The 27,330-nt window shown below is 40.4% G+C and overlaps 3 protein-coding genes across 3 annotated transcripts in view; 2 read left to right on the top strand and 1 right to left on the bottom strand.

Annotated features, from left to right (window-relative positions):
* Heph (polypyrimidine tract-binding protein 1 heph) overlaps nt 1-27,330 on the top strand; it is a 459,111-nt gene that overhangs the window by 73,609 nt on the left and 358,172 nt on the right. The gene's annotated exons all lie outside the window — the stretch shown is intronic.
* On the bottom strand, nt 940-10,107 carry LOC143901940 (esterase FE4). The gene is made up of 9 exons (XM_077414577.1): nt 9,788-10,107; nt 9,352-9,489; nt 8,767-8,929; nt 8,129-8,616; nt 7,882-8,050; nt 7,196-7,386; nt 6,990-7,137; nt 6,291-6,432; nt 940-1,985 (listed from the first exon to the last, which is right to left on the bottom strand). The coding sequence occupies exons 1-9, from the start codon at nt 10,031-10,033 to the stop codon at nt 1,706-1,708; spliced, it is 1,965 nt and encodes a 654-aa protein (XP_077270703.1). The 5' UTR covers nt 10,034-10,107; the 3' UTR covers nt 940-1,705.
* On the top strand, nt 12,760-14,878 carry LOC143901904 (uncharacterized). Its single transcript, XM_077414538.1, has 3 exons — nt 12,760-13,274; nt 13,394-14,797; nt 14,839-14,878. Exons 2-3 carry the CDS (start codon nt 13,695-13,697, stop codon nt 14,876-14,878), a joined length of 1,143 nt encoding a protein of 380 aa, XP_077270664.1. The 5' UTR covers nt 12,760-13,274; nt 13,394-13,694.

Raw genomic sequence — 27,330 nt, 5'->3', positions numbered from 1 at the left:
CTTTTATTAATTTCGCGCTCGCTATTTAAGTTTTCACGAGCTTGCAAACGCGACACACATATAATATGTTAATAATAATGTTTTAAAAACTCCATCAATTAATATCAATAAATAAAACACGCGTCCGCAACAATTTGCGTTATGTATTAATTACAGTGTTAACTAGACTCTTTTCGCCTAAGGGAAAGTGTAAGTTACCGGAATGCATCACTGAAACGTCGACAGAGTTTTACTTATCTCGCTGCGTCACGTTGAGATTTGCGGAAGACGAAAGCCGTACAATAATCCACGTAGAGTCCCCAGATCTCGCGGATTTACATGGCTGTTAGCGCACTTTTCATCCTTAAGAGAGGCACGACGATATGGTCTCGCCGGCGCGGTGGTGGTGCTCCGAAAGCGAGACGGTGGCACCGTGTTTGTCTTCGTTTCATCGTTGCATGGATAATCATTGCTCGAGAGGACGTTTGAGCCTCTTTTTCTCTTTCCTTCCCTCTCGTCCCGCCTCGCCGTCGTCTCTCACTCTCGCTCGCGCTCTCCTTCGCGGCGGCGAGCACCTCCCGCGATACATCCGGAAACGGAATGGAAAACGGAAAGAAGACAAACAGCGGTTGCCTAGGGCGGATGATTAATTTCCCCGAGCGTGCACTCGCGCGCTCCAGGTACCCGGGAAAATTGGGAGCTGCATATTTTATATGCGCGTTAACTCGTCGCGTGGCGAACTTAATTTCCAGCGAATTTCATTATGCCTTTCGTTTATTAGGGCTCCCTTTAATGCAACAGCCGCGACGGCACCGACCGTCGGGGACTTTTGATGACGTTAATCTCGGCGGTAATTGCAGACGAAAACGCGAATGACTCTCGGGGCCGGTCATGGATATGTCTTCTAGTCGTGATTTTTGTGTTCATGTGAGGAACATTATAAAAATATGAGTGGTAGAAAACGGGGAAGATGATATATATATTTTCGACGTATTAAAATACAATTTTGTGTGTATTTAAATATAACGCGTATTTAATTGAAATCTTCGTAATTCGGATCAGTGAACGTAAGCTTGCTTCTGAATATTTATTTACACAGTTAAATTCAAAACATTTCTATTTATGTATTTTTTTTCGGAACTTTATCGATGCTATTAACAACCGTATCGTTCTCGTGCCGCGAGAGAGATAAGCGTCAGGTAGTAAACGGAACAGCTTCGCCCCGTGTTTATTATCATCGTTACTTTTTACCGCGGCGCGGGTAAAAGTAGCTTCTGCGAAAAGTGCATCGAACTTCAAATATCTTAAACCACAAAAAAAAAGAACGAATCTCGTATATGTTCTGTCTATATTTTTCTACATTCATATTTTCTCGCGCATACGTTTATACGTTTGGCGCTTTTAAATAACACACATAATATTATATTAACTACAACAGTGAAAATGTATTTCACGAGATAAATATTTTTTATAATTTTTTGTATTAAACAAAAGCTACATCTATCTATTTATATTCGTGTATTTTTTTCTTTGCATTTATACCGCAGGCAGTTTTGACATATAATTTGAACTTTATTATTTTAAACCGCCCGTGTGGAAAAATCGTATATGTGCGATAAGATGCGCGGAAATAATTTGCTCGATAACAGCTCATAATTTATGTGATTCATCGTATTTTTGTTGTACATACAATGTATCCTCTCGAGCGTAGATAGGATAATTTTGTTCATATGTAGAAGTAAATTATTGCTAATGATGCAAACTGAACTGATAATCTACGATTGATCGCGTTACTGGTAGGTACGTCCTCCTCCGGTTCGCTGACAAACACGTCGTTCATCGATTCCGTCGATTCGTTGGGCATCAACTTCTCCCAGAATTCCATTCTGTTAGACAGGAAATCGGTTTCGACCACAGTTTCCGGCGATTTGTCAATCCCGAATCTCATGAACTCGTGATGATCGTGGTAGCTGGGCCACGCGGGGATCATCCACGCTTTCGGGATGCTGTATATGTAATAAACATCACGATCAGTAAGAACATCCGGTCGTCGATGTAGAACAAAATTTCCTAGCGATTTAGTATTTCGATCGAAATTTAAATTGACCGTAATTGGCAATATATATAACGTCTTTACCGATATGAACATTGAAAAACTGTGAGCCAACTTGGTTTGTCGGATTCACACAGCACATTTTCAGACCATCATCGAGACATTATTAAGAGACATTACCCTGGCTGGGGTAATATTTTTTCGCAATAAAAAATTTAAATTATTGAATTTAGAAATTACATCAACTGACCAAAACCTATGGTCGAAATTAATAATGTCTCGATGATGATCTGAAAATGTGCTGTGTGAATCCGACAAACCAAGTTGGCTCACAGTTTTTCAATGTTCATATCGGTAAAGACGTTATATATTGCCAGTTACGGTCAATTTAAATTACTTTATAATTGTTATTTTATTTTAAGTTGTATCAACATTTCAATAATTAAAATAAACGCTTATTTTTCAAGTTATATTAAAACATGATATTAATAATTTTAACTTGAATTATGTGTAATTAAAACATTTGATTTTAGTAAATTTAACTATTTTGTATGTCAAAGTTTATGATTATTTTGAAGATTTACTCTTTCACTTTTGTTTATGTTAAAATTACTTTAAGATGTGTTGATTTTTAAAAATAATTTTGTTAAAAGAACTCAAAACAATATTTAATTTTTAAATGACATACATAAAACGTTAAGTTATCACGTTGACAAATGTAACACATGAAAATGTTAAGAAAATAATAACATAGCTGTTGCATGTTAATTTTACATTGAAATAATAATCAAATCTTGGTAACACAAGAAAAATTTTAACATATGGACCGCTATGTACACACGATTTTTTACTGTGTAATGCTTACCCAGATAGCAAGGCGAATTGTGTGTGTGTGTGAAAGAGAATTCTTTTTAAATTCCTGATTTTTGAAATAATATCTCTTTCCGTGTCATTTCTGTTCTAAAACTCTTAAGGCCCTTGCACAATGCCAGGCAACAGATAATAGAAACAGAGAATAGGAACAGAATATCCGACGCGTTGTGGATCTCTATTCTCTATTGCCTGCACCTTGACCAATCACAGTGATTTAATTTTATATGGCGCTTTTAGTGATTGGTCAGGTATAGGCAATAGAGAATAGAGATCTAAAGCATCGGAAATTCTGTTTCTATTGCCTGTTGCCTGGCATTGTGCAAAGGTCTTTAAGCGTTCAAAAGAAATTCATTTTTATGTCATCAATTCTGAGTCCTTCTTCACATACAAAGAAATTTTTATCTACTCCTTAAGAATTCGAAATAAATTCGGAATTATGCTTAGATATTATTTCAATAGAGCTTTATCTGAGCGCTATTTTGTATCTGAAGAAGAATAAGAAAGAATTTTTCATAATCTATCAAAAAAAGATCTGCCAAAAATTTTCTGATCCAGTTTCTGTATCAGAAAGAACATAAAATGTACTAGTGCATTTTGCCATCTCTGCACTGTATATGATATTTCTCGGAGGTATCACGAAAAATATTAGAGCCAAGTGTCTCACAGGCTCTCGCCTTTCATTCTGGCGCATGAGGATTTTTGCTTACGAGAAGGTACTGGCGCATGTAGCCGCGTTGCAGCAGCGCGCGTTATTAGCGTTCGCAGTCTCTTTCAAATATCAAAAAAAGATTCTTTTTCAATTCATTTCGAACAAATTACGCGAATTCATAAAAAATTTGAAAAGGTGAATCCTTTTGCTTCCTTATAGAGGAAGCTTTGTGATGGTGAAAAAAAATTTTTGCAAGATTTAAAAAAAAATATGTGTGTGTGTGTGTGTGTGTACGGATTTTTTGTACACGCATCTACTTTTACAATTTTTTAGATACCGGGATGCATTTTTATTTAATCGATATATAGAGTATCATAGAAAGTATGTCCTCTTCAAATTTTATTAAAATCGGTTGACCGGTATAGATTTTATTCGAATTTTATATATATATATATATATATATATATATATATATATATATATATATAAGTACCGTCAGTCTGTCTGTCTGTCTGTCTGTCTGTCTGTATGTACGCGAACTACTCATTCGTTAGTGGACCGAATTTTTACCAAAAGTATATGAAACAGGGGTAGAATTTCCCGGGGATGAAAATGTCGTGGCCATTTTTTTGCTACCGATTTTCTGGAAACCGATTTTTCTAATTCTTCTAATTTTTCGGGAAATAATTGACTAAATTTAAAAGAATTATATATGAAACAGGGGTAGAATTTCTCGGGGAGTGCCACAAAGTGTATAGTTTTTTGTTAACAACCTTTTAGAAACTAATTTTTTTAATTTTTTTAGAGAAAGAGAGAGCAAGAGAGAGAGAGAGAGAGGGACCGAATTTTTACTACGAGTACATGAAATAGGGGTAGAATTTCCCGGGGAGTGCCATAAAGTGTATAGTTTTTTGTAATTTCTTTAATTTTTTTAGAGAAAGAGAGAGCAAGAGAGAGAGAGAGAGAGAGAGAGAGAGAGAGAAAGAGAATCAAATTTATTAATTTAAAATCAAATGGGATGAATATAATTTATTTAACACAAAATTGTAATAATTTATGTTTTAATGAAGAATCCTAGACCATTTGGAGGAAAAGTTATTTTATTTGCAGGAGATTTCAGACAAAATCTCCCAGTAGTACCTCATGCACATAAAGCAGCCATAATTGAGTCAACTGTCAAATACAATCCTATATGGAGAAATGTAACTCAGGTTAAATTACAGCAAAATATGAGAACTGCGGATGAAAAGGAATTTGCAAATTGGCTAATGCAATTAGGAGATGGTAAATTGTTAAGTACAGATGGATTACATCTTGATACAATTGAAATCCCCCAGGATTTTATATCAAAAGAATCTATTATTACTGAGATTTTTGGTGATAGAATCACCATGGAACAGATTAGAGAAAATCCAGATCGAGCGATTCTTTGTCCTAAAAATGAAGATACTTTCAAAATTAATGACGAAATCCTTCGTTTAATGGAAGGAGAAGAAAAGGAATATCTATCAATTGACTCTATTGTAAGTGATGATCCACAAGAGCAATTGAATTATCCGACTGAGTTTTTAAATTCTATGACACCTTCTGGAATGCCAGTTCATCGACTTAAAATAAAAGTCAGTGTTACAATTATCTTATTAAGAAATTTAAATACTAAGAAAGGACTTTGCAATGGCACAAGATTTATTGTTACAGATTTGAAACATAATCTTATTTATGCGGAGGTTCTAACTGGTCCTGCTCGAGGCCAGATTGTCTTCATCCCAAAAATCGATTTCATTACAAATGACTCGGAAGTTCCATTCAAGCTTAAACGGAGACAGTTTCCTATTCGAGTATCATTTGCTATGACAATAAATAAATCTCAAGGACAAACTTTACAAAAAGTTGGGATTTATCTGCCACATCCTGTATTTGCTCATGGTCAACTCTATGTGGCATTTTCTAGAGCAACCAAAAAGGAAAATGTCAAAATTAAGATTGATGAAACAAGCAATCAAGGACATCTCATTGAAGAAAATCCAGAATCTTATACAAAAAATATCGTATACAAAGAAGTTTTATAAATTAAACAAATAAAAAATTGTATCAGAGCTAATAATATAGTGAGTCAGCGGGGGGATTAGCTTTGCGCGGGCCGAAAAGCTGATTGGCGGGGGAATAGCTTTGAGGCCCGCGCGAAGCGCGGGCCGAAAAGCTAGTATATATATATATATATATATATATATATATATATATATATATATATAGAAAAGTGTATTTTATCCTATAGCTTTCTCAATACTTGAGATAGCGATCTATATCTAACTATTAAATTTTTTAGTTTTTTCTACCCCTATTTCATATATAATTAATTAAGATTTGATTAATTAGTTCTGGAGTTACAGACGTTTGAAATTTCGGAGAATCCGTACATAAATATTGATCGCATATAAAGCTAAGTCTAATTAACCGAATTTAAAAGAATTATATATGAAATAGGGGTAAAAAAGACTGAAAAATATAATAAAATTAGAAATAGATCGATATCTCCAAACTTGCGGAAGTTAAAGCTTCCTCTATGAGGAAGCCATGTGCAAATTTCTAATTTTTTTGAGTTCATAACGATTGCCTGTGCTATCTGGGTAGATTTATATGCCAAAAAATTAAATGTTACATCTTCCATGAAGATATTAAAATAATAACAATAATTATTGCGTAATAATATAACGTAATGCTATTAATTATATTTACCCTTTTATCACGAAACTCGTCCACATCTCTGTTAGGATATTAATCATTGTAATATCGTTCTCCGTATTGTGCAGCAACAAATTGTGATACTTATTATTCAGTATGGGAAATAAGTAGTTTAAATCGTCACCATGGTCAACACCTGGAGGAATAGACTTTTAATTTCGTAAGTGCCTTACAGCGAATTCGGTTGGATGCACACAAATCAACGTGAAGTGTAATATGTTTAATATAAACGAGTTAAATCACGAAATCCTCAATCTTCTTTATTGTGCTATTTGCAGAGATATTTGCAGTTTACTTTAAATATTAGAATCAGTGTGCAACGGCTTTAATACGCACTATATAGTGTGTCCAACCGAATTCGCTATTAGAAACACCTAACTTTCGGCTGTTGATATAAAACCGAAAAGGCGATATAAAGATCTGAGAATAAAAACTTTCTCAGATCTGTCTTTATTATATTGATTTTCGAATAGCTTTATCCAACATAATGATTTTTATTAGCTACATCTAAAGTATCTAGAAGCACAGAACTAGAAGAGAAATATTATCGTGTTGAAAACGATACTTCTAATTATTTATCTTGCCTATCAATATGAGAGGAGATAAAGTTCAGACTCCGAGAGATCTTGTTAAGAGTCAATCTAAACCGTTTATTCTCTGATGTTATGGAAATTGCTGTAACAGATGACATACCATAATACTTCGAGGTGTCCAAATTGAAGGTATTCGAAAACGTGCCTTCATACGTGAAGTAGGAAAAATAAATGCTGGAATTTCCTATTCTCGACTGATATTGTAGAGCTTGAAACATCGGCCATGTTAATGCGCCATCACCCATCATCTGAAGAAAATTTGATCTTGTTGTCAAACGTTACCTACACATTCATCCGCGAACTCACCTCCGTAATGTTGTCTATCCGTCGTTGCCTGTCCGAGATACCCGACACATTTCCGTTAAAGTAAAAATCCTGTAACGCGGAAATGAAAGCGCTACGATTGATAATCGCTTCGTGATTCTCCATGAAGTAGAGCGAATATTCTTCGAAATTCTTCGTCAGTTCGTCCTCGACCATAGCATTTGTGAATAATTCTGAAAAGAATACGAACGTGGACGCGAATGCCGTCGAGATTTTTTTCGCGGCGTCGAAATTTAGTTAAAAATTTAGTAATAATTTCTTTATTAACGTCAAGTAGTTAGTATCTCCTTTGTATAAAATGAGACTTTTAACTTTATTTAATGTAAGATTAATTAATGTAATAGTGTGAAATGTGTAACTACATTTCTTCCATCTGAGAAAATTATCCGACGCTGTTAATTAATTTGCGCGACGACTTTACATAAAATATTATTAAATATTATTAAATATTATTAAGATAAGTGTAACGTTTTAGAGAGCAATCGATGATACTAATTAATATATATGTATATAAAAGCCTGCTTTATCATAATAATAAAGGTTATATAATACAATGAAAAAGTGGTTACAGGCCAGGATTAATAAAAGAGTATCTAATATGTAAGGGAGTAATAATATGAAAAACTACTGCCAACACAACCTACAACAAAGATTATAGAGAAAATTACCGATTGACTTTACTAAACCCTCATCCTTGACGACTTGAAATATCGCCGGTATATCGCGAAACAGTCCGTTCTTCACTATTTTCAATGGATGCATCGTCAGGATAGCGTCCTCCGAGTCATCCTCCAATGTGGGGCCAAAGTTATAACGTGGGTGATTCCTCCAAACAGTCTGACACAAAGTAATGTAAAACTACCGTAATTGGATATTATATACCGACGTTTTTATAACTCCACTAATGGCACTTACGAAATGTTGCGTCATGTTCACTACTCTTCTCGCATCGGCCATTCTCATGCATCTCATTATTTCCTCGTCATCTTTCACTTCATAGTCCGAAATGTCGCCGTAGGCGCTCGTACTTACATCTTCTTCTTTCGGACTTTCGGTGGTCGTTTCATTCGACGCGATTACGTCATTGTCTTTTTTTTCCAGCTGGCAGCCGACGAGTTTCGCCAATTTCAAACACACTCGTCTATACCTTTTTCGAGGGTGAACACTCCATGTACTTAAAGCAGAACCGCTCTGCAAAATGTACCTGTTAAAGAGCCCTTCGGTTTTATTTGAGAGAGCGAGAATATGAGTGGCCGCTGAACCGGCACTTTGCCCCATAAGGGTCACCGACTTGGGATCCCCTTCGAAGTTATGAATATTTTCTTGTATCCATTCGAGGGCTATCTTTATATCTTTAACGCCGTAATTACCCGGCGAGACTTGGTTCGTTGTGCTAAAAAACCCTAAGTGATTAAAAAAGAACCCTGTGACTCGTTATCGCGTTATTGTATATTAATAAGACCTGATTAAATACGCTTCAATTTGCAATACGTCTAACGCATTATTATACATAAAGAAGAAGTCGACTGATCGATAATTCTTTTTTTCCTCACCTAAAGCAGAAAGTCGGTAATTCATCGTGACGAGAATTATATCCTGATCCACCAAATAATCCATTCCGTACAATTTGCTGTTGCTATTTCCCCGCGCAAATCCACCCGGGTGGACGAAGACCAAAACCGGTAGGTTCTTGGATTTCTGCTGTCTGTCTGAAATCTACGAAGACTTTTGATAAAATTACAAAGTGACACAAAATCGTTATATATAAACGAACGGAGGAACGAAATATTTAATAAATGTTGCGTTAAACTTTCAACGTAAAAACCGCGGAATGTCGCAATAACAATGTAACCTTGATCCGTTTAGATTTAATTAAGCTTGTTAAGCCATTACATGAACCGTTAGACCTCGCAGTCTAATTGAGTTCATTCTTGGAACATTGTAACTCTCTATTTGCTTTGACACTTTTGGCAGAACTATAAAAATAATGCGCGACGCTGATTGTTTATTTGATTACGAGACTATCTCCATTCAGGGCTTTATTATTGGATTGTCTTTATTATTGTTATACGTATTTCAATTATTGTGATTGATGTCTAGCGATAATATTTGTGTATAACTGTAATTGCATCACTCACATAGGGAACGTAGACATTCAGATAGAGGCAGTCCTCACTGCCAACAACTTTGCCTTCCCTAGAAAGTTGCATACATTGTGACCCATCGACCGTAGCGTCGCGAATTGTCGTCCACATGCGATTCCATCGTTGCGGGCTCTTTCAAAAAATTATATTATATAACTATTTATTATATAACCGTTCATTATATAATCTAATTATTCTAATTAGATTTTAGACCTGAATTTAGACGTGTTTTAGTTAAGATGTAGGTAGATGCAACTGAAATTTTTATATACAATTCCATTACAATTTTTATTTGCCAAAAAAATCATCGGATTTCTTTGAAATCTTTGCAAGAATCAAATGTAATCAGATGAGTTTACCCTTACATATTATTATCGAGGCATGTACAAAAGAAAGAGTGATACGCGCACGTGTATAAATAACTACACACTCTGAATCTTAATTCGCCTAGCGGGGGTAGAGCGTACGGTATCCCAAGAAAACTCGCGACTCTCCGATCGCGCACGGTTTTGGTCCACTTGCCGCGGACGAAGCCCCATTTCGTATTGACGAGAAGTTCTTTGGACTCGATGAACAAGCCGTCGGCCAGGACGAGCAGGGACACGAGGACGCACATGCATTGCCAAAAAATTCTTGTGTCTAACCAAAGACGCAGTGTCGACATAGCGCAGCGCATGCGAGAGATTCACGTTGCCGTATATCTTTATTGCGTGGGATCGCGCGCGGATAACGTACATAAAACGACTGAAATGCAGCACAACTTTATATGCACAACTGTGCGTTATCGCGAGCCGTCACGTCACACGTGACATTTACGTCACGTTTAATTTTTACGAATGTGACGAATTAGTGCTGAGCCGAGCTGAGCCGAACTATTTTACAATGTTGTTCAAGTTTACGAAATTTATGAGATCAAGATATCTTGGAACATTTTGACGTAAGGATTTAACTTGATTCTAATCTCCACACTCTGTAAATATATATATTATTTAGAAAATATTTAATATATAAAAAATATATAAAAATAATATATAAAAAAATAAATATAAAAATATAAATATATTAAAAATATATAAATAATAATAAATAATGAGTTTAGGAAAATAAAACGCGGTTATAAATGTACCAATTTTAGATAACGATTTGTATGTCCAAAGAAACTTGACATATTTAAAAAGTTGACAAGTTTTTTGCTTTGAAGTTTAATCGCCTCACGCACGCACGCACACACACACACACACACATCGATTCAATTTACTGCTTTCAAACTGTTATCGTAATACCTATATAATTAGGCATTTAAAACGACGTTGTAAATTGCTTAAGTCGTCAAGAGCATATTCCAAATTCGTGTCAAATCGTTAAATGTGAATTGATATATATATATATATAAAACTGCAAAATATATATTATATATAACATTAATTAAATTATAATTAAATTATTTTTTTCACGTATTTGTTTCTCGAAAAGTTGGAAAATAGGTATATGTTTTTCGTAGGAAGTGATTGAATATTCCGTCCTCGCCCCACCGTCTTTACATCATTTATTCAGCAGAAGGATCTCTATCAACCGTGACGTATTATTAAGCGAAGGGTAATGCGGCTTTTGGCGGAGCTTAGCTACATACTGCACATTATTATAGATGAGCAACTTAACCCGGGTTACTCTTAACCATTCCATTATTCAACACGGTGCATTTTAGCTCTCCGCCATGGTACTACATACTTCACAATGTCAACAATCGCGCAGGGTTATTTGAAACTGGAAATGCCGACCATTTCGCAAAAGCCATCTTAACGACGAAGTAAAATTACTTCGAAAAATACATATATCAAGGATTTCAACCAAAAAGGAAATCTATATATAGTTGAAGCATTAACGCAATAATAATGTATCTTTTTAAGAACTTCGTAAAAACCGGAAAAATGCAAATTTATAATTTTTTTAATTTCCTGACATTAATTTTCTTAAGAAAGTGTGTGAGATCATTGTTTTAATTCTAATTTATTCAGTTTTGGAGCACAAATATTTTTTGACACTCTTGCAAGAGCGGAATTATTTTAAATGACGTCGCCGATTTTATTTCTAAACTCGGAGTAAAATAATTGTTTCAAAAAAAAAAATACATGTATAAAGAATTTTAAACAGAAACGAAATCAGTCGAAGAATTAACGCAATAATAATGCATCTTTTTAAAAACTTCGGAAAAAACGACGCAAATCTATAATTTTCCTAATTTTTTGATATTAGTTTTCTTAATTTATTCAGTTTTGGAGTTAATAAGCACTAATATTTTCAAAACCCGAAACGCCGCGCGAAACGGGCCTTTGAAAGGCGATCGTTCTTTATTTATCTCAAGTCGAGCGACCGTCTAATTTCATTCGGGTTTCACCGGCGCTCTTACCGCATCCCGTGGGTTTTCTTCTCGATTTTCTACGTCGACCGTCGCCGCCGCCACCGCCACCGCCACTACCTCCGCTGCCGCGGTGGAGGATCCGCTTCCGCCGGTGCTTCGGGTCCTAACAATTTCCTGACAAGGGGTTTCCCACGGGAGTTTCCGGTCCGTTTCCGCACGAAATCTCCACGGCACCTTCACTCGTTACGCGTCGTTTGCTGAGCCGTTTATCTTCTCGTCATTAGTTATGCCGTGTTACTTGGCCGCAGATTCACGCCGATCGCAGTCGCTCCCTCTTTCGCGATCTCCATCTTTCCTTCCGTTTCGATCTCGTATCTAGCACGAATCACGATAGCAATTGTGATAAAAATCTCGCCTATAATCAGGATTGGGCAGATACGTAACTTAAAGTATCTGAGATACGTATTTAGATATGTATCTATCTTCCTTATCTAAAAAAAGGCATGTTAAATTGATACTCGCATCTTTCGAAGTCTTCTCGCAAGTCTCGAAGTTAGATTTGTTGACTTTTTTTCGCGATGCTAATTGGTTGTCTCGCTGCGCTAACTTCGTGAGCGGCTGTCTTGGTATATTTTGACAGTTGTGTGCATCAGTTGTATGAAGCTAAATAGCGCGCGCGTAGCGCGCGTCTGTGATGTCTAATTATTTAAAAAATAAACGCAAAAAATAATATTTAAAGTATTTATAAATGTATTTTTAAATACAATTAGTATTTAAATATATGTCAAAACCACAATATTTAAATATATGTCAGAAAAGTATCTTGTATCTTGTACATACTAGCATGCCCCGCCGGGCTTCGCCCCGGAGAACATGTATATTAAGACATGCAAATAGTCTCTCTCTCTCTCTCCCCTCTCTCTCTCCCTCTCCCTCTCTCTCTCTCTCTCTCTCTCTCTCTCTCTCCCTGTCTAAAATCGAAGAATCTGACAAAAAATTCGCAGCCAGGCTGGACGAACTCGACAAAAAGTTTGCTGCTGTATTCGAGAAATCGGACAAAAAAATATCGGCCTTTATCGGTCGCCAAGAGGCCGTGAACGCTGACTTCGCGCGTAAACTTGACCAATTACCAGACATTTTGAAAATCGCGAAGGATCACGGTGAAAGAATAGCGGCTTTGGAGGCTCGGAGCGTCCAACTGGAGAGCGCCCAGCGTGTGGCTTGCGAGTCGTCTGCTGCATCGTCGGTCTCCAGAACGTCGGATATCATTATCTCGGGTATTCCGAGCGAGATTACTGAAGCTTCCGGTGTGATAGCCAGAAGCGTCTTCACAGCGTTGGGTATTCCTCAACTTGTCACCGACGTCCTGGAGACCCGTGATGCGGTGAGGCGTGGTGTGTCGGTCGGGGCAGACGGAGCGTCGAGCGTTGCTTCGGCTTCGGCTTCTGACGGGCGGGCCGAGGCGACTAATCGTAGGAGATCAGTGATAGTTGCGCTCAAGTCGCGCGAGATTCGGGATCACGTTCTCAAAGTGATGCGTGTTAGACGACGTCTGTCGGTGGGCGATGTTTTTGGGAGTGGTGCCTCGGGCAGCGTATACGTAAACGAGCTGCTCCCGGCCGACACTTACAATTTATTGCGTCGAACGAGGGTGAGAGCAAGGCAATCTTCTTACAGGCATGTGTGGAGCAGGGATGGTAGGATCTTCGTCCGTAAAGACCGTGGTCAGCCTCCTATATTGATTACTTCCGACGCTGATTTCGCGGAGTTTCAGTGACTCGAGGAGGGTGTGTGTCGGGTTCCTGCTGCCCCACATGACTGTCTCAAGGTTGCTCACCTCAATGCCAGCTCCCTCCCTGCCCATCTCGAGTCGATTCAGGCGTTTTTGGCTTCTGAATCGTTTCACATTGTCTCAATCTCTGAAACCTGGCTTCACTCGCATATTTCCGACGATCTGGTGCGAATTGCCGGGTACTACATGGTCCGTGCCGATAGAGAGGGCAGGGAGGGAGGTGGGGTGGCCTGTTATGTTCGCGAGTCGCTTAGAGCGCGTGTCCTTGCCTCATCTCCTCCTGCTTTCGCGAATGCGCCGGAATATCTCATTCTCGAGGTCCGCGATGGCACGCGGGAGCCTCTCTTGTTCACCTCGATGTATCGCAGACCCAAGGGTAGAAACTTCGACGAGTATGTAGACGCGCTTACTGGAGTATTGCACAATTACAAAAACATTGTTATCACCGGCGACTTAAACTGCAATCTCCTCACATCTTCTTATGAATCCAATCATTTGAGAGACGTGGCCACGCAGCTGTCGCTTCACATTGTCGAATCAAATTCGACCTTCCACACTGCTTCCTCTGATTCATGGCTCGACGTCTTCTTAGTCGATAATCTAGACAAAGTGTTATCGTTTAGCAAGTCAAATGCTCCCTTCATCAACGGTCACGATCTAATCGAGTTAACGTATGCGCTCGGGGTTTCCTCTTTTAAGAGCCGGTCGTTGACGAGGCGCTGTTATAGGGATTTCGAGGAGCATAGTTTCCTTGAAACGCTCATCGCTAGGCTGTCGGCGTCTTTCGCACAGGACTTCAGTCAATCGAGCCCCAGTGAGTCGGAATTAGACAACTTCCTTAATACTATCACCAACGATTTCACTGCTAGCTTAGACAAGCATGCTCCAATCCACACTTTCCGCGTGTCTCGTCCCCCAGCACCCTGGCTTTCTGTTGCTCTCACTGACAGGATTAGACACCGCAATCGGCTCTACAACATTGCGCGCAGGTCAGGTAGCATTCTCGATTTTCAAGTATACAGAAACTATAGAAATAATCTCACACTTGACTTAAGGAAGGCTAGAGAGCGGTACCACATGGTGAGATTAAGCTCGGTTTCAGATCCGTCTAAGATGTGGCGGGAGCTTTCCAACCTCGGTCTTATCCAATCGTCCCTTCCCTCACCTCTAAGCTTCTTTTCGCGGGACGTACTTAACTCCTACTACGCTTCAATATCGAACCGTCTCCCCTCCTGCTCGCAGACTGAGTTCTCGGACATTCTTCTATCCGTAACGCCTGAGGAACCGCGGTTTTCGTTTTCTCCAATCACGCTTGACAGCCTGTGTTCAGTAGTCGATCCTTCTTCCTCTTCCTTCGCCTCGGGTTATGACCAATTGCCTTCATCCACTATCGCCTTAGCTTTGCCCCATATGGGAAACCTTCTGGTCTCTCTATTCAATTGCTGCCTTAATCTCGGCTACTTTCCATCGCTCTGGAAGCGCGCCATAGTGCGCCCTCTCTCTAAAATCAAGACACCTTCCTCGCCTACTGACACAAGACCTATCACCAATTTATGTGAACTCTCCAAGTTATTTGAGAAGATCATCCACCGCCAAATCGTGGACTTTATTACCACCAACCGCATTCTGGATGACCGACAGTCAGGCTTCCGCAAGGGCTACTCGACCCAGACTGCTCTACTTCGTATCTCTCATGATATCGGGAGAGCTGTTGATCTGGGCGAGATCAGCATATTGGTCCTCTTCGATTTCAGTAAGGCTTTCGATACCGTTTCGCATCCATTATTACTGAAAAAACTCAGGAAGCTAGGTTTCTCCGATTTGGCCCTTAAGCTGATCTTTTCTTATCTCACCGGTCGCACTCAGGCTGTCGTCGATCTCGAGGGCATTTTCTCTGAGTGGTTATCCGTCACTCTAGGAGTCCCGCAGGGATCTGTCTTGGGGCCGCTTCTTTTTTCCCTGTTCATCAACGACATAGGGGCATTTCTGCGGTTTACCCACTACATGATATTTGCTGATGACACGCAGATCTACCGCAGGTGCCTCTTACGCGAATTGAACACGGGTTTACGGCTCGTGGCGCATGACGTGAGAGTCATAGCGGATTTCGCGGCCACTAATGGGTTGACCCTCAATCTCAACAAATCTAAGGTTCTTATACTGGGAAGTAAGCGCAACGTAGAGCAGATCGATCTTAGTAACCTTATCTCTATATCAGTAAATGGAACCTCTATTCCATATGTTCATGAGGCGAGGAATCTGGGAGTCATCATGCGATCTGACCTTTCATGGAAGAGTCACGTCTCGCACATCTCGCAGCGAGTGCACTTCACGCTGCACAAATTAAAATTCCACAAAAACTCGCTGTCACTCCAGGTACGCATAAAGCTTGTGTCCACTCTGATTAGGCCGCTGCTTGACTATTGCTCGCTTGTCTACAATGACGTCACTGACGAGCTCAACACAAAATTGCAAAGGCTCATGAATTGTGCAATTCGATTTATCTTTAACCTGAGACGAGATGAGCACATTACCTCCTTTCGTCATCGACTTAATTGGCTGTCTGTGAGAAACAGACGTCTCTACTTCCTCGGAGTCGAAATGTTCAAAGTGGCCAACGCATTGTCTCCCAATTACATTTCCGAAATCTTTACCGAATTCGATCCTTCGGTAAGGCGATCCTCACGGTTGGCTCTCCCTCAGACATTTCAGATTCCTATCCATAGAACGGAAACTTACCATAATTCCTTTCACCTCGCAGGAATCTATTTCTGGGACTCACTTCCTATCGAGGTGGTGTCGGCTACGTCTGTTGCCGCTTTCAAATCCAAACTCCACGATTACCTCTTCTCACTGGAGAGGAGTGCCTATCCCCTGCAGAGCTAGTCGCCGTGTACATTGTAAATAGTAAATAGTATAGATTTTAGCGAGGAAACGTAGCGCGATTCTCCGTTTTCCGATTTTATTTACCGTATATGCTTATCTGTGGCGATTACACTCTGTTCTTCATATTTGCTTTCGTTGTATAATTATTATAATTTTTGTATCTTTTGTATATCTCTTGAGTTGCCTAAAGTTTAAACTAGGGCATAATAAAAATCATTCATTCATTCATTCTCTCTCTCTCTCTCTCTCTCTCTCTCTCTCTCTCTCTCTTTCTCTCCCGCTCTGGAAAATTTCGTAACCAATTTCCAAAAAGATACCGATTCCCCAAAAAATCGGTAACGAAAAACTATACAGTTTATCGAGCAGTTTATGGCATTCCCCGGGAAATTCTACCCCTATTTCATATATAATTTTTTGCGATTCGGTCAATTAATTCCCGAAAAATTTGAAAAATTTCTGATACCGGCTTCCAAAAAAATCGGTAACGAAAAATTATACATTCTATAACACTCCCCGGAAAATTCTACCCCTATTTTATATACTTTTGGTAAAAATTTGGTCGAATAGTTCAAGAGTGTATAAAGGACATACATACACACATACATACATACACATTCATTTATATATATATATAGATTTAAGTACTTTGTTTCGAAGTATCTGCCCAATTGATTGAGGAGAATCGTATTTGGAACTATCAAGTAATTGAGTGATTGCATTCTAAAAACGATTAATCCTTATACATATAGTTTATTTGTTCGCGAAATAAACTCAAGCGATATAAATAGAAATCTACTGATGGGCTACCCGTGACAGTATCGGAGCATATTTGTGTTAAAAAGTAAAAAAAGGGTGCAAATTACAAACTTGCACATTGCTTCCTCATTATTACAGGAAGCTTTTATTTTATTTAATGTATAATTATTAATATTTATTTTTTTGGCTTCCTCATAGAGGAAGCTTTGTGAGCAAAGGGTTCTACTAGACAAAATTCATATATAAATTTATAGCTTTCTCAATATTTGACATAGCGATCTATATCTAATTCTATTTTTTTTACCCCTATTTCATATATAAAAAATGTGGTTAATTAGACTAAACTTTATCAGGGTTCTATGTATGTACGAAATGTCTGTAACTCTAGAACTAATTAACCAAATCTTAATTAATTATATATGAAATAGGGGTAGAAAAAACTGAAAAATTTAATAGAATTAGATATAGATTGCTATATCAAATATTGAGAAAGCTATAGGATAAAACACGCTTTTCTATATATATATATGTAGGTCCAGAGGTATGTTCCGGGACTGTTTACGTTTTTTGAAATGTACAGTCCTGGAATATAACGCATATATATGTAATCAGATTCAAAAAACTGTCCCGAAAATTGCCGTAGGACATCAATTTTTTCCAGGACAGTCCTGGAAACTGCCAAATGTCCCGGAATATACCGATATCAAAAATAAAAGTCCCGGAACATACTTCCAGACCTACATATATATATATATATATATATATATAAAATTTTGAATAAAATCTATACCGGTCAACCGATTTTAATAAAATTTGAGGAGAACATACTTTCTATGATACTCTATCGAGTAAAAAAAAATGCATCCCGATATCTAAAAAATTGTAGAAGTAGATGCGTGTACAAAAAATCCGTACACACACACATACATACACTTCCGGACATTTTTTACTAATACGATTTCTCGACATTTTGGAACATTCTAAACCTATTTCCATAAAAATCTCGAAAAAAAAATTTTTTCACTATCACAAAGCTTTCTCTATGAGGAAGCAACTATCAGCATATCATTATATGAACAGATGTCAACATCTCATTAAAGCGCTATCAGCACGTTCTGTCGTATTATCTATTTTATTATCTATTATCGCAAGTTTAAGTATTACATGCAATTAGCATGCACATAGCATTGTGGGCAAACTTGATAGAATAAGAACAGATAATGAGGGCGCGTGAGGAATTACCAAATCGTTGAGTTAAGTAACATACTATACTTGTAATGTAAAATGTTAAAATTTTAATTGGATATATATACATACACTTTATAGCGTTACATAGCGTTGCGCGAACGAAAGTCTCTAGGAGTGAACGTAATAACATGCGAACGAAAATGATAACATGCGAGTAAATTAACTGATAACTTATTCACAACTGGCACTAAGGACGCCAAATTCTAATTTTTTACTATCTTACGGTTTTCAAGAACCATGCGAACATGTCAAAGACATGGTCGACGCGTTTTAACGGACACAATAATGATCAGCTGTTTTGCTCACACGTAGAGATCTCGCAAACAGGTCTTGCGGATCGTTGTTTCTTCTTCTCTCGTATATTAAAAGATATTTTTAGGAGAGCGTGGAAACAAATGAAATCAAACGATTTTCCTGTTTAACGATAAAAGCTGTTAAGCGCTATAATAAGCATAATTATTATAGTATCAGTATTCTTACATGTCGAACAAGCGTGTAAAATACAATCTGTTTCTGTGCGAATTAGTTACATAATCTAGTTTTTTATAAATTTAATACAATTTGCTTTATTTATCTATATTTTATTTATATGTACGATCATGTTTTAGAAAAATAAAAAAATAACGCCTATACACTTGTCAATCTTTTATCTAATTGGGATTGATTTCCCCGGAATGCTAAAGACGACAGAAGGTATAAGGATTAATTCGGTACTCTCGCTCGCTCGCTAATGGCGGGCTTGGAGTAGCGCGAGGGGTTGGATCGAGTAGAACGTCAATATGATTTAATATCGGCTATTTCCATTTCCATGTGCGCGTATAGGAGCACGTCGTGTTTGATTAAAGGCGAACGCCGCGCCGGATTATGCATTCGTCTATTTGTCACGTCGTGGACTAATTGCAGTACGCGGTGCAGTCATGCATCACGACGGCAAGAACTGTCCGGAAATAGCGTGGCGTTCTCGCATCGGTATGCGGACCAATTTTCCCCATTCTTGACGATGTCGCCAAAGTTCGTCACGATTACTTTGTACATACAACCAATTTTCCCAGCTGGCGCACGCGTCGAGCGACATGTCATGCTCCGCTATTAACATCGTCGAATGTACAATTACATCCTCTACGTATACAATTATAAACCCCGCTGAAATCGTTTAACGTTTGTATGATTAATAACTGTGGCCGTTAAACGTTTTCATATTACACGTTGTCATTTCCATTCCTTTAAATCTGTAATTCCGTTTAAATCGGAACGTCCTGTGTGTAAGCTGGGGAAGTGTTTTCTCTATACCGCGTCGCGTTATTAAATAAAGAGAGGTATACGTGACTTTGATCACACACGTGAATGCATTATAATAATGAAACGTAAACCCAGAGTGCTTTTCCGAGAGCGTATAATGCAGTGACCCGTGAGCGGGCAAGAACAATGGGAAAGCGCGCGCGCGCTCGCGCGGTTTTTGTCGCGTGCCCGTGCACGATAAGTCTCGCGCGGGATGACACATTTGCATAACGAGATGATTTCCAGAGACGAGACAGCCACAAGGTTTTCCGCGGCGCGCGCGATGTCGTAGTCGCGTCAATTTGCGGAGTAGGTATGCGCAAGCTGCAGCGACAACTCGTCAACCGTCGCGATATCCGGCACGGCGGCGCGGCGTAAACGTTTTCAGTTTTACGCGTTTGCGCGGCGACGACGGCGACTTTTGTCGTGGCTAACGCATATCGCGTTACGTCGATAATGTTGAATTTAATGTAAACGTCATTATATGCGCGCTCCCGTATGGGTGCAGAGCGATTACACAGCGAGAAAACGAATTTACCGCCGACGCGAAATTATATTGTAACGCGTTACCGGAGGGGATAAATGCAGGACGTGCATTAAATGTCGCGAAACGATGAATTAACCGACGCGAATGGTCGCCACGGTGAAATTATTAATCGCGATATTATTTATCGGCGCTCAAATTAGCTCTGTAGCCGTCTCCTGTATTTGCACGACGGCATTATTACTACGTGCCATGAGGCTGGAATTATTATTTTTTCTTTTGCTGCCGCGGTTTTAACTTCGTTTAATGTTGTCGTTGAAAAGCGCGCGTATATATATCTGTAAAGGAATTACGAACAAAGGGAAAATGAGAGCGCTTGGCCAAATGAGAAAAACAAGACCGTACTAGTACGTCTTGTTTTCCATCCTTTTTACGCTTTAAAAGAAAATTTGGTTCGAGGCGAATCACTAGCGAACAAACATCCGGAAATATGGAGCTATAATAAATAAAGGAATTTTTTATTTTAACTCTTGTATTACGGTGCATGACTCCGCGAAAAAGATTATGATCCTCCGTGTAATTTGGAATTTCTTGCGGTTTTTAATTTTACGGCCGTAATTTTACGATCTGGGATTTTTATTATTTACTGGACATATACTTCACTTTCTTCTCTTTATGGTTAAATGGCCGGATACGTCAGTAGATAAGATAACTTTTACATTTAAATTCCGCCTATTCCTCTCTTTTACAATCCACATTTATTGCCATTCCACCAATGGTGGAGAGTAAGTTTATTCTGAAATATATACCATTAGATCTTTTTATATTTTTTATAACATAATATTCTTTGTCACGAAGACACGACACGGACGAGAAGTTTTTGGGGGTTTCGTAAAGGTCGTGTAAGATGTTTCGGGGTCGCTGAGAGTGGTTTATTCTCGCGGGGTTACTTTTGTCAAACGCCATAACCGCTTACTCCCCTTTGGTGCTTTTCGGGCGCATTAGAGCGTTCAAGGGCAAAATATCAGGGGCGCAAGGGTGAATAATACATGGGAGCTCTGTCGAAGAAAAATAACTTCCACAACCGCTATTCTCGGCACAGTTATTGTAAAGTACAAAGTTTGAAAGAATCGCAAAAGTACCAAACAGATATATTGCTTCATACACACACACACACACACACACACACACACACACACACACACACACACACACACACACACACACACACACACACACACCATTCATACATTCTTTTTCTATTTTCGAGAAATACGACTTTACTCTCGAATTATAAATTTTTAATGACGGCTCTAACATCGATTTTCTCACAATAAGCTGTGAAGAAATGTAAGTCACGCGCGTGTAAGCTTGAATCGACTCGTGCATTATACCTTTTATTGCCGAGGTATAAAAAGATATTTGGAGTAAGAACGTAAGAAGTCGCCGCTGTTATTGCGCGTGCTGATGTAATGTTGGTGTTTCTGTCGGTGCTTAAACGAAACGCTCGCGACGGTCCTTGGAAACGTGAAAAAGGCGGGATTCCCAGTTCAGAAAGGCGAGAATCCTTTGGCGTCGCCTTTCGCCGTCACGCTCTCGAAATTCCCTTTAATTCGGCTGCTCGCCGGAGCCGAGCTACGCGAAATACTACTCGAGAAAGTGGAAGAACAAGAGAAAGAGAGGGCGAAACGGCCGGCGGCACTTGGCCGCGCGAAAGTGAAATATGCACGTTAGACTACCGGCGACATTGCTACATGAACCACCAGCATCGGCGGGCAGCTTTCGCAGCTTGTACGCGCCGCGCGCAAGCCGCGCGCGAGTGCATACACACACTGCATGCACCGCGGCGCGTACGCGAGAAAGCACTGCGGCCCGGTGATGCATTGCCTCGGGAGATTAATGCATCGCGCCGCACAGTTTGTTAGAGTGAATAACGACCGGCTGCAATAATGATATTGCCATTAACCTGTCCACGGAAGTCTCTTGATTCCTCAAGAGCGCGCGCGCGCGCGCGCGCCCCTGATCGCCTCGGATCATAGGGGATGATTAATTCGAGGTATCGACACTTGGGACGTATATCCCTCTCTCTCTCTCTCTCTCTCTCTCTCTCTCCTCTCTCTCCTCTCTCTCTCTCTCTCTCTCTCTCTCTCTCCTCTCTCTCCTCTCTCTCTCTTTTTCCACGAAATATACCGCGGTACCGTCGGCTACGAGCTCCGAGTATAAGCACTGGTTATATTTTTACCTTTCTCGTCTTGGTGTGCGATTCAAAGTGGCCAACGTGGATTTCGTCGATTCTTAAAAAGCTACGATATGTAGTTGGAAAAGATACGTAAACCGGAAAGAAAAATCAGAGAGAGGTGAGATAGATGGACTCTTATAATGGTAGATGAGAAAACCAGGGATAATACGAAGCACAATCTTGAAAGTGTAATACATATCCGACTTAACGCTTTCTCTGAAGAATTTCCCATCGCACATAGCGGAGCACGAGCTGAAAGAAAATTAATTTGAAAGGTTAAAAGTGCGCGTCAATCTGCGAAATGAGCGTCGAGCGTAGAAACATGATTTATTAACTGAACTCGGCTTTATTACTGCCTCCCATTGCTATTTTAAATAGATAATCTCTTCCCGCACCGATTTATCCTTGCGTGAAACGTTATTTTCAATAACAACTGTATCTTCTTTTTAGGAAAAGCGCATTAATTTATGCCGGTTTGCCTTCCAGCGTAAATTTATCTCAATATCGTACGAATCTGCAATCAGGGACTCGAATTTTAAATTCATTTGCAAGCGAAACGTACATGCGCAAAAATTCTGCTCTTACCAGAAACTGACAGAAACGTTGCGAGTTGATTGATTAGAAGCCATGGGATAGCCAATTGATTTGCAACTTTTCTGTAAGAACAGAATTGGCGCGTACGTTTCTCTTGCGAATGAATTCAAGAATCGAGCCCCGGGAATCCGTTGCGAAGTATAGACGGTAATAATACATCGGCGCCGGCGCGCGGAGCGAGAAGAGACGTTACAAGCTTCGCGCAAATTCGCTCGTTACGGAGTCATCGTCGTTTTTCGATCGTCGGCGCGATCTTCGTTCAGTGCGGCTCAACAAGCCCCCGAGAACGTTCGCAACAACGCCGGTAACTTCTCGCGTCGTTCATAATAGCACCGTTGATTGCAGCTCGCCGTCAGCTCGAAAATTATCATACAACTGACTTAATACGCCGACGGGGCACGGGAGCGGAACGCGAAACGCGAAACGCGCGAGACGATTACTTGGGTACTTTAATGACATTTAATGTACTCTCTTTCTCTTGTAGCACGATCTCCCGCTTTACGTACGGAGCGGGGAACGTTCGGCGAGGTAGCGAGGGGGAGAAAGAAACGCGCGCGCTCTGTCTGCGCCGCGTATGCCACACGGGGGTTGCTTCATTTGCCCCCACGATTTCTCCCGGCCATCGCTCGGCCACCGGGGTGCAGTAACACGCTAATGAAGTATTTACCATTCTATTACTACGTACCGCGACTCGCCGCCGCCGCTTCTCGCCGCCCTTATCGCCATCTCCCCCACGTTCCCGGGTCGCCATCGCGTTTCCTCGCCGGCCCGTCGCGCCGAAGGTGCTTGAAGGTGAATCGCTCCTCGCGGGCCGGGCGTGCCCGAGAAGCGATATGGATTTTCGCATCACCATGGATGTTACATCGGATTATTGCAGTTTTGCATCGCAATTGAGTTTTTCCAAGTTGAATCAAAGTTAAAAGTTGGATATTCGATTCAGCTTCATCGAGTCGAATCGAGGATGACCGCGATTTTCTTGAAAGCTATTGGTTTAATTAGATAATCTCTCATTATCGCGATAGTAATTTGTATTATGTATACGTTTCTTGTATATTTAGGTACATTATACTGTTCCCGCTGTATGAGGACAAGATCGCGAAATTATCTCGCCATTTCTTTCCGACATTCCAAATCGCTCGCTGAATACGTAAAGGACGTGCCGCGGGCGAGCTAATGAAATTTCGCGTTAGTTACTTCGAAGTTACTTTGCGCCGGCCGGACTGTCTACTTAAAACTACTCGGAACATTCCTTAACTACCGGCCGGAGTTTCAAAGTTACACCGACGATTCCGTGTCTCCCGCGGTGTATGTCACTGACGGTGCGCGACGGATAAATATTTGATATCGAGCGCACAGCTCTATGCGTATATTCTCTCGCGATGTGAATAGATATTTTTCGTAATACGCGCGTATGTATGTACCTCGGTATGTACGGCATTTCTATCGAGAGCCATGTACGGCGGAGGGGGAGGGGGTATATAGGAGAAGGGGAAAGGGGGATGTTTTGCGCGAACGCCGACTTTCTCGGCGACGGCCTCATCTCTCAGACGTCGACCGCGCGCGTTTATCGGAAGGAGAAAAAAGAATCGTACTTCCGCCTGGCGCACTTTTCATCAGTTTCCGTCGGCATTGATGGATCATAACCGCACGTCGACGGATAACCCGAATATCGGCCGATGATGGCGACGGTTCAATTTTAATCTGCGCAATCCGCCGCCGGACATATTATCGAGAAGCGTCCGCGAATTAAATTCAGCATCGGCAAGAATCCGCCGCTTTGCGGCCGATGCGGCCCGCTCGACCGATCTCGACTGGTCTCGCATATTATTAGGCGAGGTATCGACAGTTACGTCGATACGCCACTAAGATTCTCCGAAAAACTCGCGCACGATTGGTCACTCTTCAAAGCAAGTCACAACGCCGCCGATCGCGAAATCGCAGTCGTATGAAATTGCATGAGGCATGTTGATGTATTGTGTCAGAAGAGAGAGAGGAAAAATTATAACAAAATCAAACGGCGGATCGATCGGAAGATTCTTCTGATGTTCGCTGTTCGGCTGACTGCGGGGGATATTTAACATAAAAATTTAACGAAATTGGATTCGTTCTAATATGTGGATGGCGATTTGACAAGCTCAGCGCAGAGGACAGCACATAAATTGGAGACGTCATAATGTTTACGTTTAACGAGTGGAGAGGTTTGGAGAATTTTTTAACATGCCGGGAATGCGTGCGGCATATGGATGTAAAAATAATGGAGGGCATCGGTTCCTGAGGGACAAGATGATGAAAAAACGGTGGATGCTATAAAACGCGAGGATTTACGTCCGAATACAAATTCGCGACTGTGCACACAAACCACTTTAGACCTGAGGATTATATTACCACCGGCTTTGAAAAAGTGGTGAGTTTACAATACAATTAATAGACATATAATGAAACATATGTTTAGTCGCGAATTTGTATTCGGACATAAATTCTCGCGTTTTATAGCAGTGATCCACCGTTTTTTTCATCGTCTTGTCTCTCGGGAACCGATGCCCTCCCTTATTTTTACATCCATATTCCACACACATTTTCGGCATGTTAAAAAATTTCGAAATATTCACGTTTATGTACACAGCTTTTCTCGTTAACGATATGCTCGGTACTCGGTGACAGCTCGGTGCGTCTCTAATTTTGCTAGCGCCCCTAGCAGCCCTTAGCGCCCTAAGCCGTGATCAGACTACGGATTGGGATTGAGATTGAATTGAAATTTGACCAATTAGAGCAAAGTTCACTAAACTTGAAGTTAGTTTCCTTTATTCTGATTGATTACATTTCAATCCAATTTCAATCCCAATCCGTAGTCTGATCACGGCTTTAGAGTGTCAGTTGTTCGCTGTTTCTACTTCGTATTTCTTGCATTTTTTCGTTTATCACGTAGTATTGTTTCACGTATTAAAGAAACCGCGGGTATTGTGAGATAATGGGGCAATATGAACCATCGCGATGTTCGCAAGACATTTTTTATATTCTCGTGAGTAGCGCGTTAATTGCCAATTAACATTTTTTATATTCTCGTGAGTAGCGCGTCAATTGCCAATTAACGTCATCAACGAAATGCGCGTCGCATTTAGATCACATCAGAACGAGATTATGCGAACAAAAAAATATTTATTGGAAACTCCGCTGGAAAAAAAATCGATTTATCGCATGAATGCGCATGTATTTTCGAGTCTCAGTTCTTATGCAGCGAATCTCGTCGATATACCGACGCGTCCACATGTGCGTGTCTCGCAGCTCGCAGCGCGCGTCAATCGTGAAGCTCAATTTTTTTGCACGCTGCTGCGAGGTCCGGCATTTAGCGATGGCCCGTCAAAAATGGACGGGTCCGAACTGACAATGCTTTATTCCATCTTCGTTCCGACGGCGCGCACGACGGATGCGTCCCCGTCAATTCGACGATATCGCGCGTAAAAGCGCGGCCGGTGTCCGGTGGCGCGAGAGCAATGCATGCACGAGCACGCCTTGAGCTGTATTACGCTCTCCGATGTATGGCGCTTTTGTAAACTATATAAATTCGCAGCGGCGAATTATTTTCCTCGAAAACACGGCTATCGTGACAATTGCGTGTAACTGCGCAAACAGTTGCGTGTAGAATGAAAGATATTGAACGATTCTTTTTAAATACGACGAGAAAGTAAGTTATTGGATTGGATAATAATAAAGGTTACGTTTTTACTCGCTCCCTCTTTTGTTGATATATTGATATTGGCAAATTATGTATCGTACTCGATCTCGCGGAAAACTCTGCGAAGGTTGTACACAAATGTATGTTTCGGGTCCTGCTCCGCGATTAATGACACGATTTCGGGTCTCCGCGTCTCAAGTGGGGTTGTTCTCCATTTACGTGTTGTGCATGTCACGCGCCATTATTATCCCGATACCGAAAGAGAGACCCGTTATAAATCGAATACGCTGGACATGGCAGCACGATAGCTGTATCGGGAGGGCCAGAAAAATAACGATCGTCTAGATGTAACGAACCGCGCGTGCAATCGCGCCGCGAGCAAAAGCCACCGCTAATGCCGAAACTCCCCGAAAAGCCCGAAATCTCGGATAACGCGGCGCGAGATAAAAAATCGTGAAGTCGTCGATAACGCTTTCTGTCGCATAAATCGCGCGTTTGAGCAACGAGCGATGTGCTCGACAAGTCCGTAAAGGGAAATAAATGGACTCTTCACGCACAGGTATAAATGCCGGGGAGAGACGCGTAAAATTTGTCGTCCCGATTACTTAACACAGTTTTCGTAGAGATGCATCGCGGAACACTTTTTCCGACCTTTCTCCCTCTT

This window comes from Temnothorax americanus, unplaced genomic scaffold, assembly GCF_048541705.1.
Source record: "Temnothorax americanus isolate GAGA-0224 unplaced genomic scaffold, ASM4854170v1 Scaffold37, whole genome shotgun sequence".
Taxonomy (NCBI): domain Eukaryota; kingdom Metazoa; phylum Arthropoda; class Insecta; order Hymenoptera; family Formicidae; genus Temnothorax; species Temnothorax americanus.
This window is presented reverse-complemented; position numbering and strand designations above follow the sequence as displayed.